General features: G+C 39.8%; 1 protein-coding gene across 1 annotated transcript in view; it reads left to right on the forward strand.

Moving 5' to 3' along the window:
• LOC137124194 (alpha-1,6-mannosylglycoprotein 6-beta-N-acetylglucosaminyltransferase B-like) overlaps window positions 1–7,681 on the forward strand; it is a 109,574-nt gene extending 101,893 nt beyond the window's left edge. The window contains exons 16-18 of the mRNA XM_067498939.1: window positions 2,720–2,794; window positions 4,683–4,966; window positions 6,559–7,681. Of these exons, the coding sequence (XP_067355040.1) occupies window positions 2,720–2,794; window positions 4,683–4,966; window positions 6,559–6,757 (558 nt within the window). The 3' untranslated portion in view covers window positions 6,758–7,681. The remainder of the gene's footprint in view (window positions 1–2,719; window positions 2,795–4,682; window positions 4,967–6,558) is intronic.
• The last annotated feature ends 3,550 nt before the right edge of the window (window positions 7,682–11,231 follow it).

An 11,231-nucleotide genomic window follows, 5' to 3' on the forward strand; every position in this document is an offset into this window, starting at 1 on the left:
TCTCAACTTAGCTGATGACGGGTCAATTGTACATACAACTTTAAGCACAGTAATCTCACGAGCACGTTCACTAGCAGTTTCATCAAACAAGTTTCTCAAGTTATGTCTGAAGTCGCAAAACTCGGTAAGAAACCGTGTGCCTCTACAGCTACACACAGAACCTTTTTCTTTTACCTTGTTGCAGTCCACGCCTCCTTGTAGTCAGATCCTCTGTTCCAGTCACCGTGACAGTTCAGCTGAACTGCCTTGCTTTCACTCAGGCAACCATCAAAGGCAAACTATCAAAGCCATATGATGTCACCAATGACATCATCAGTACATAAACCAATTACATTACACACAGACACACGTTACATAAAACAAATAACTAAACTGTGGACCCTTGATTGGCTCATACGCTGGGAATTGAACTGGTTGTCAAAAGCTTTTATCACTAACCTTTAGGCTCCACTGTCCCCCAAAGTTTAATAATATATTTTCTTATTAGAAAACAAAATTGCTGGTGCATTGAGTGCATGATATTGACACTTATGAATTATCAAGCAGTGGACTACTTTTATCCACATTTTTGTCATTTCAAAAGCAAAGCTTATAGGAAGCAACTTTACAGCACATTGACTGCCCAATAGGTTTTCTTGAAGTAATTATAGAAGTGACAAAATGATGTCTTTTCAGCTCAGAAAGGTGCATTTGATGCTGTTGCAAATTGTCATCGTGTTGTGATATTTATTTATATTTTTGTCATCCATCTAATTTTATGTTGAATATTATAGTAAAATTGAGTCAACATAATGCTCCAAGAAAAGCATAAAATGCATGAAGTGCACTGAGGGATCATGTGCAGCAAGAAGACAGCTGTCTGTGTGATTCTTTAAACGTTCTGTATAGTTTGAGCCTTTAGCAGATTAGAAGTGGTTTGCGTGGAGATTAGATGTGAGATGATACATGTAGTGATAGCTGTGTGTGGGCGTGGGTTTGTTTTTGTGTGTGTGTGTGTGTGTGTGTGTGTGTGTGTGTGTGCGTGTTTGTACGTGTTCTCTCGTCTCTTCAGCTTGTCTGTGTTGTCAGACAAGTTACAGTTCAGCAGCACTGGCTGGCTGCTCAGTCTCCGTCTGCACTGTCAGACCACTGGGAGAGCACTGATGTATCCCTTCACCCTTCACCGGAGGCACAATGCCCCAGCAAACACACACAGTCAGAAAGACACACATACACACACACACAGAAGCAGAGAATATTCTTTTGCTTGCACATAATCACACTTAAATTGCAGAGTCAGAGACTATGAGATTCACAGATCGAGCATATTAGCACATAGCAACTTACCTGCACATTATTGTCATTAACCACTGGACACACACTAAGATACACACATAGCCCCCTGTGTGTGTGTGTGTGTGTGTGTGCATGTGTGTGTGCGTGTCTGTGTGTGTGTGTGTGCGTGTGTGTGTGTGTGTGTGTGTCCAAGGCTCATGTTCAGTCATGCAGGACAAAGCAATCTCTGGCTATCTGACAAGTCCTCATGTTCCGATAAATCCTTTCTCTGTGTCTTCCGTTATTTCTTTTCATTCACTCGTTCCTTTTCCTTGGACCCACCCCAACCACCCCCACCACCACATTTGCACATTTGGGCTTCAGCATTCTGTAATGTAGTTAGTTAAAAGTCTGCATTTTCCTCAAGACAAGGTGAGGACAATTTATCAAACTACATGTGAAAATGTTTTCTGCTTTAAAGGCACTTTGATAAAAGTAGTTTCAGTTTGTGGTAGATCTTTGATTGTTGTACTTTGTGGACTTGAGTCTTTAGTTGAAACAAATGTAAATAGTTCCTCTCCCTGGGCTGCTCCTGTAAATGAGAACATGCCCTTAGTCACCTTGCCTTGTTAAGCAAAGTTAAATTAGACAATTGATGAAAATTATTGTTGCACTGAGCTTTTTTGTGTGTCCCTCCTGTCCGCATGTTTACTCTCTGCTCTAGCATACAAAGTAGATTAACATAGAGCATTGATCGCATTTGCATTATGCATAAATTCTTTAAATTGCATCATCCCTGCACACTTGCTTTTAGTCTTTTTTACTTGAAATGGGCCAAGTCTGATTTCACACATGGTTGAACATTAGACTGCTTTGATTTCAGATTGGAAATGCAATTTAGTAAGTCGTGTATCATTTACAAAGGCTGGTCTTTTGGATTACAGCATAAAGAAAAGCCACTTTGATCCATGTAAAATCTTTGCTGTTAAGAGGAAAAAGGTCTTATCATGAAGCTTAAATTGACATTTTTACAGAGAGTGGCTGATGTCAAAAATACGATAACAAAATTGTTGTATCAAGATAATTCACTTAGTATTAATTTGCAGTTTCTGAGTATTACACATGTTGGCGTTTGCAAGAGCCAAAAAAGAATATATGGAATTTATAGTGTTTCCAGCTCATCTCCAATTAGGCCAATCAAACGTGTGTATTAGTTATAAACCCTGCACATCACAGCAGCAGATGATCTATTGGTATGCAAATAAAGCCTAATGAGTTTCCATGCAGTGACATAGTGTTATTAGGCCTCGCAGACATCCGACAATAGAAACATTTGTCTGCTGAAATTAACAAAAAGAAACCATTTATTGCAATTAGTATAAACAATGAAGTGACACAAAAAAAAGTACATTTTCATATGTGAAAATATGGGTAAAAAGTGTGTCTCTGTGCGTCTTATTTCCAGGTTGAGCCTTATCTGCCTTACGAGTACACCTGTGAGGGGATGCTGGAGCGAGTACACGTCTACATCCAGCATCAGGTGAGGTCCAAGCCAAAGGCACTAATAGAGCAGTGAATATGATACATACATGCAGTCACTGGGCCTCATGCAAGAACATTTTCATTCATTGTGAATTTTCCGTTCAAGTGTTACACGTCAGATTCACCGAACCCTCCTAAATGCTTAAACCTGATTGAGACTCACCACCTGTTGAGGAGGAACTGCACACCCATGACATTTGATCATTGGTATAATAAATTCCTGTTCTCCATTGCTTGTGGAAACGTTTAATTCAGAGAAAAGTAACAACTATTTACACACTGTGATCTGCTATAAGAATTTAGCATACTAAAACACAACAAATGTAGTTGAGTCATTTGTCTAAAATGATCTTTTTTTCACCACTCAATAATTATATAACCTGGTGCGAAGTTGCCTTGTATTCGCTGATAGTAACCGCCACCATAGTCATGCTTTTGCCCCATAGTAGTTTGGAGTGCAAATGCTCATTTATGTTCACCCAAAGTAAAAACATCCATTTCGGCTCCAGCAGTCAGTTGTTTCTAAGAGAACATTGGTGAATGTGGGAAATGTTCGTAAATTGCTCGTACATGGCTGGTAAGAACAGAAATGTAGAAAAACAGGGCCTATTCTGTCTTAGAGTCCCTAATCCATGCATTTCTTATTTCTTTCACCAGCTCTCAGTCCCCACTTAACCCAATACTACATCATTGTGGATGTTCAAAACCCAGAACATTGTGTATTTTTAGCTTGTGTGTGTCTGTGTGTCTGTGTGTGTGTGTGTGTGTGTGTGTGTGTGTGTGTGTGTGTGTCAGCGTCTCTGTACTCCATGTATGTAGACTTGTGATTAATATACATGCTAACACTCATTATAAGCCGCATATCTGCCCTGCGGCCCTGAAGCAGAAGGTCTTCTGACACTAATGAGGAGGGATGAGTGGGGAGAAAGAGCAGAAAGTGTGAGGGTGATAATGATGGAGGGCTGGCATGAAAGAAATTTTTAATAATCCCACACTCAATGTCAGACAAACTGCAGAGGGTCTTTCAACAACCTTTTTCGGTGCCCGACTGGCAGCAGGTTTGGAAACCTCTTCGACAGCATTCATTCTGCAAAATGTTCAACTAGATTCCTGTTTACTGCAAGATTTACAAAGACATCAGAGTTTACAGCTGGTCAACATTTTTACTTTCCATTACTTTTTTACTTTAGTGTTTTTGTTTCACCAATTCTACCGCACCCAAGAAAAAACGTGTCAGGACTCGTTAACAGTACAGAGAAACTGGCCTGCTAAATTAGCACCTTTTTTTTTTTCCTTACTCCTTCCTGGGTATTTTTAGCATTTGATATATTTTCATATGGCAGCAGAAACGGAGTGCAAGGACATCTTTCTTCAATTGGATATTATTGCTGTTCTGATCTTAGTTGTAACAGCAGTGGTCAAATTCATCCAATCTGGGTCAAAATTTAAAACGTGGGACAGTAAGTTATTGGGGGTTTTTTGTCCAATATCTGGTGTTTTTAGTCAATGTCATTAATGATTAGTATTGCAATATTTTACAGATTGTGATTGTGAGTTGGCTAATTATTGATATTTGTGGACTAACTCAATACTTTTCCTAAATACATTTATGTGTAGTCATAGACAGATGTCTGAATTTATGATCTTTTTGCGTATGGTGGCTCTCAGTACTATTTGATATATCTGTGTAAGCAGCATTCGGAACGCAGAATACCATTGTCACCTTAAAACAAATACAGTAGTAACTGCTCACTATTTGGAAGAACGTACCATTTTATGCTGTTCAGCCTACAGAGACGAAAAAGGACACATCCTTATATAAGAGTACTACCACAGTAATGTGATCGTACGAACAAATTCTACTCCTGTATGTCTTTCACTTCTAGGACTTCTGTGCCCCAGAGTCTCCCTTTATTCCAGCCAACCTCTCCAGACAAGGGTCTTCTGGTGGTTATAGGATTATGGGACCTCTGTTTGTGCCCCTGCCCAATTCCACAGCCTTTGGATGGGCGTCCAATGTGACAGCTCCACCTGCCTGGCCTCCGCTCACCTCCCTCAGGCTGCTCATCTCTCAAGAGGGACAGTCCTGTGTGGAAGCGTGCCAGTCAGCCGGCTTCATCTGTGAGCCTGCTCACTTCCACTTCATCAACAACAAGGAGGCCTTGCGTGGGTGAGTCATGTCCCTATATATGTCTGTTACATGGGTCTCCCTCACTGAAAGCTGTATACAAACAATTCAGTTCAATTCAATTAATTTATACGGTGCCAGTTTACAGTAGAAATCATCTCTAAGCACTTAGAACATAGTAAGGTCAAGCCCTTACAGAATTATAGAGAGAACCAGACACAGCCTTCTTAGGAAGCACAAGGCAATGGTGGAGAGAAAAAAACTCCTTTTACTGGAAGAAATGTCTGACAGAAGCAGCCTCAGGGTGGGCGGCCATTTGCCGAGACTGGTTAGGGTGATTGAAGAACAGAGAGAGAAAAGAAGAAGAAAAAAGCAGCAAAAGACACCACACACTGGGCAGGTTGGTGGAGTAACTGCACATTGGAAATGCACAGCTCTGATCCCAGAGTTACCTGCAGAAAGGTACAGAGAGGAAGGAGCAAGACTGCGCTTTACACAAAGCTTAGTCTACCATTAATGCACTGTACTGATACCTCCTAATGCAACATTTGAATTCTTTGGTTGTAGTCTTTGGGCTTTTATTTATTTTTCTCAGGAACACTGAGAGACTAATGCATGCTTTTATATCCAGTGACAAGCTGAATTTATTCAGAACTCTGCTGCCTAAGTGCTGACCAGGACCAGGAGGAGAGAACGCATTACACCTGTTACGCTGATTATATTCATTTCACAATTCTCTTGCACTTTGTGGTCTTGCCTCAACCTAGTTTTCGGATATGGTTCCAGTACTTCTGGCACAAGTCTGTCAGATGTTGCAAAGTGTACACTTTTGTTTTTTAACCTGGAGCCAGTCTGACACTTTCTTTGTGTGAGTTGGTGTCATTTTTACTGTTTTCTTTCTTGTTCTAATTTTTCACTCACCTATAAGATCTTGAATGTCTTGTCTCAATATAATTAATAATTAATTGATTGATTAAATGTTTTTGTAACAAAAATCTCTGTCATGAGGTCTCTGCACTGCCTGCATGGACATCATGATTCATATCTTAAACAATTCTGCATTTTAGTTTCAGACTGACATTGAGAGCTGCCAGAATCTCACCAGGTATTTATTTAGTTTATTGTAGCAGCTCCAGGCAGGTGAAGCGGAAACTTTTTTAGACTTTATCTTTTTTGGATTTCTGAGACTCAAAGCCTATTGATGGTTTAGTCTCTCCTCCAAACCTCTCGCAGTTTTCCGTTCTATCTCTTTGTCTTTGCTCGTGTTTCATCTTCCAAGTGTCTTTCGTGTTTACTTTTTACTGTCTGTCTTGGTTCAGAGTGCTGCTCTCCATTGTTTCTGTTCTCTGACTCCTCACTGTAGCTCATGTCTGTTCTCTGACACAAGTTGTCTTTCTCACACTGACATGTCATACCTGCCTCACACTTTTTACAATCTTCGTTGTCACTTCTTCACTAAATTCCTTATTTCTCTTTTTAAATTGGTGGCATCTCTTGGAAATCTCTTTGCTTTCTACATTGTTCATCTCAAATAAAAATAACTCATGATTATTTGTATTTTCCCTTTTCCCTGTGATTAAACCCAGACTATTATTTTAGTTTGCATTTAGTTTCTTCTCCTCTTCACCACCCAGGTTGGAGGTGCAGTGCGAGGTGACAGATTCTGAGATCAACCACATCCTTCCTGCCTTTTCAGAGGTGAGGCGGGAGTGCAGCCTCCAGCGGGAACCCCTACTCTTCAGCTGTGCAGGACACTCCCCCAAGTACAGACGTCTTTGCCCCTGTAGAGACTTTCGTCGGGGCCAGGTGGCGCTGTGCATGGACTGTCTATAATATTGGTAAAAATGTTAAACAGACACAAGAAAATTAGACATAAATTGGTGTGAAGAAAATGGACACTGGAAGACAGCCACAGGCCAAAACAGGTGCATAGCTGTGACAACAACCAGATGGAGCAGAAAGAAAGCTTTGCCCCAAAAGAGTGAATGTAGGATAGTGATGAATAGGTATGCAATGATTTGAAAAGCTGTAAGTTGGCTTGATTAGATACCAGGTCGATTGTGTTTGACTGTAGTTGTAAAAGCAGCTGTTAAACTAGGCTGGGACATATAGAGTAGCAGTAAAACGTTCAAGAACAGGGTTGCAATGATTCCAGGTATGTAGGAAGTGTATTCCACTGAAGAGTGAAGGCTGAGTTACAATTCATGAAGCCAACAAACTATAACCCTCAACTATATGGTCTATAATAGTCTCCACAAGATTGGACCTGTAATTTGAGACAAAATTTCATTTTTTTAATTGCATCGTGGAAAACATTTAGTAAGGGGTTAAAGTTGGAAAATGTTCCCTAGCATTGAAGATAAACTCAGTATTTTGGCTATAGTGTTATTCCATAACAGAGTCTTCACATATTGTGGGTTGAAGGAGGTAACCTCGGGTCAATATCCAATCTCCTCTCTGCACCTGGACAAAGGATGATGGACAACCGGGTTATCTTCCTCACTTTTTCTCAACTCCTCCAATGATGGACAAAGTCATTTATCAGACTGAACCTGGAGTCTGAGGCAACATTGCTAAATGCAATCATCTCTGGTCACAAAATGAAAGGAGGAGGAGGACAGAGGGCAAAGATAAGGGATACAAGATTATTTTTCAATAAATGAGCCTTTAGAGCTCTCAAGTGGATTTTTAAAGTGTCTCTGATCTTTATGATGAAAACAAAATTATAAAATAAAAACAGCGTGATCAGAGTGTTGAGGTGGTTTTATATTGCGTCTGGTCTTTACTCAGTGGCTTCTCTGGAGGTATTCTCTTCTTGCTCCTACTCCCATCTGTCACTATCCTCCCACCATATACATTCATCCAGATTTTCATAAATCCTGTAGGCAGAGAAGTTTGATCACATTTAATCAACAACCAAGGTAAGATCAGATTTTTAAAAAATGGAAAATAATATGCGCAGTAAAAAGCAGTTTTATGTCTTGACTGGTCATATATACCATTTATTAATTTATTATTAATAGTTTCCCTGAGACATTCAGATTTTTTGGTGTTGCAAAACTCTTACACTACCTGTCTTCACTACACGTTACAAAAACCACTAGATCACTGTATTGTGTTAAAGGCGGTTTACTTTTATCATTCATTAGATTTCATAAATGTAACCTATGTCAATTCTTTACTGTTGTAATCATCAAAGGAAGTAGGTTCAATTTAATACATCAATTTAGTTAGCTATTGAATTGTTTAATTGTGCTATTGAATTGTGTTTTTAACAGATTAATTTTTGTAATAACCACATCTCTTTTTTTCTCTAACCAGACAGCATTTAAGATCATTTTGTTCATTTTAACTATACCTTTGCGTATGTGTGTGTGTATATGCATATGTGTGTTTGTGTGTATATGTGTATATATATATACGTGTATATATATATACACATATACACACACACACACACACATAGTGTGTGTGTCTGCTGACAGAGTTGCTCTTGGTCTGAATCCCAATTAAATGAATAATAAATCCCTAGTGTGGATGCCAAATTAGATTAATCAAATCCACATTAATCTACACTAGGATGGGCAAAAGTGTCCCCCAATCAACAACTCACTGTGGTTTCAGTTTATCACCATGGACATTTCGGATCGCAATGGACACTTTTTATCTTTGTAGTTCATCTTCTTAAGTATAATATTTTCAGTTCTCATAAAAACAGCACTTAATCTGTTCTTTTCTGTCTATGGATAGGGCACATCCAATCATGCTGCAGCCAATGAAGAAATGTTGAAGATATTGTGTATTTATTCATATAAATGAATAAATAAACATCAAGTAAAGCTGGGCATGTTATTGATTAGCTAAATTTGTTTTCAGGGTTTCCAAACCAAAACTTTCATGCAGTATGAGTTTATCATGTTTACTGCACTTGAGGCATTCATGTGATCACCATATCACATGAACACCTTAAGAGAACACAAGTGTCCACTTGGACTCAATGATGATGTTATTAGATTCTGGTCATTAAAAGTAGTAAACCTGGATTCAAGTGTGACCTCATGTCTGTCCCATTCTCATCAACCCCTTATATCAGGAACATTTGGGGGGTAAATTCTAAGGCACTGTCACGACCTGCCTCCACAGCCGTGACAAAAGAGAGGAGGCCACAATGTGAAGACTAAAATAAACAAAGACTAAAATAAAATAAATTAATGACTAAAATAAGACTAAAATAAACATTTATAGGTTGGAGGACCCAAGTGCCTTTAACCACCTTAATTAGCACCTGCAATTAGAGCACTAAACAATTTGATGAGGCACAGGGCCAAAATAGACATCTGGCAAAAACATTCACTTTGACTTATGGATTAACTGATTAACTGACTGACAGTCCCTCCAGGTGCAACCCAAATCCCTCTGAATTACGGCAACTTTGCAATGTTGTCTAATTTACTGCAGATTTGAACTACAATCTGTACTGTGTCTAAATGCTTTACGTACTCCACAGCAGAGCTACTGCTGAGTGCACATTATTGCTGCCTGTTGTTACTTTCTTGAAGTAAAACCTGTGCAGAAAGGCAAATGATAGGTTACCTTATGACAAGGAGAGAAATAATATCAGATATTTCGAATGTTGTACATAATTTGCAGGTGTCAGTAAGCCCCTATTAAAATGCAGGAGACTCAATGAACTTCCAGGAGAGCTGGGATGCCTGCAAAAACTACAACTAAAGGCTGCTAGGCAATTACCTTATGTTCTGAACTGTGGACAGAACTTTTCTACCACACAACACATCTGAATTTTAGGTGTAAATCGGGCTACTGTTGGTCAAAGAAGGAGAGGAGGAAGGCGTGTTTTAAGGGAGAGAGAGAAGTGTCAAGCCAATAGTGTAGGACTGACAGTAGGGACTTTGAATGTTGGGACTATGACAGAGAATGCTAGAGAGTTGGTTTATATGATGCAGAGAATGAAGGTGGACACTGTGTGTCCAGGAGACCAGGTGGAAAGGTAGCAGGCTAGAAGTTTAGGAGCAGGGTTCAAGTTGTTCTACCATGGGTCAGATAGGAAGAGAAATGGAGTAGGATTTATCCTGAAAGACTAGTTTGTGAGGAACATGTTGTTAGAGGTGACAGAGTGGTGATTGGTGCAGATTTCAACTTTGCAAAGAGGATTGAAATGGCTGTAGTGAACACTTTCTTCCAGAAGAGGCAGGAACATAGGGTGACATATAAGAGCGGAGGTAGAAGCACTCAGGTGGACGACATCTTGCGTAGATGTTGTAATCTGAAAGAGACCAGTGACTGTAAAGTATTGATAGGGGAGAGTGTAGCCAAACAACACAGGATGGTGGTGTTTAAAATGACTCTGGTGGTGAGGAAGATGAAGAGGATAAAGGCAGAGCAGAGGACAAAGTGGTGGAAGTTGAAAAATGAAGAATGTCGTTCAGGGAGGAGCTGAGACAGGCTCTGGGTGGTCAGGAAGTGCTCCCAGATGACTGGACCACTACAGCTAATGTGATCAGGGAGACAGGTAGGAGGGTAGTCGGTGTGTCATCAGGAAAGAGGAAAGTGGACAAGGAGACTTGGTGGTGGAATGAGGAAGTTCAGGAGTTTATACAGAGAAAGAGGTTAGCTAAGAAGAGGTGGGACACAGAGGACTGAAGAGAGTAGAAAGGAGTACAGGGAGATGCACCGTTTGGACATGTTCAGAGGAGAGACTGTGAATATATCGGTAGAAGGATGCTGAGGTTGGAGCTGCCAGGCAGGAGGTCTAGAGAAAGACCAAAGAGGAGATTTATGGATGTAGTGAGAGAGGACATGAAGTTAGTTGGTGTGAGACAAGACTGGGTTAGAGGGAGGCACATGATTCGCTGTGGTGAAACCTGAAAGGGAACAGCCGAAAGAAAAAGAAGAAGATTTGCTTTTTATGCTTTATGTCTTTTTACATATTAACTATAGTGATTTTGTGTTTATCTCTAAGCAGTTCCAAAGCATGGGTGACGTATAACTTAATACTTTTCTGTGCCTCTTTAATTCTGCGTGTCCTCACCTTTTTTCTGGCTCTCTGAAAATGTTTTGAATTTGTTATGAATTTGAGTCTTGTGTTTTCCATCTCTTTCTCTGAGAATCTCTATTTGCTCTCAGGGTGACTCTCAAACTTTATGGCTGCCTAGTAACTAGATGGGGATTTTGTTTTTTTTTACCCCATGGCTGCATTTAGTGTTTTTGCAGGACCCCATCAAAAACAAAACAAACAAAAAAAAAAAAACTCATGACTCGCCTTTGAAGGACACATACAGCACACAGC

The sequence above is a fragment of the Channa argus genome, chromosome 3 (assembly GCF_033026475.1).
Source record: "Channa argus isolate prfri chromosome 3, Channa argus male v1.0, whole genome shotgun sequence".
Classification (NCBI taxonomy): domain Eukaryota; kingdom Metazoa; phylum Chordata; class Actinopteri; order Anabantiformes; family Channidae; genus Channa; species Channa argus.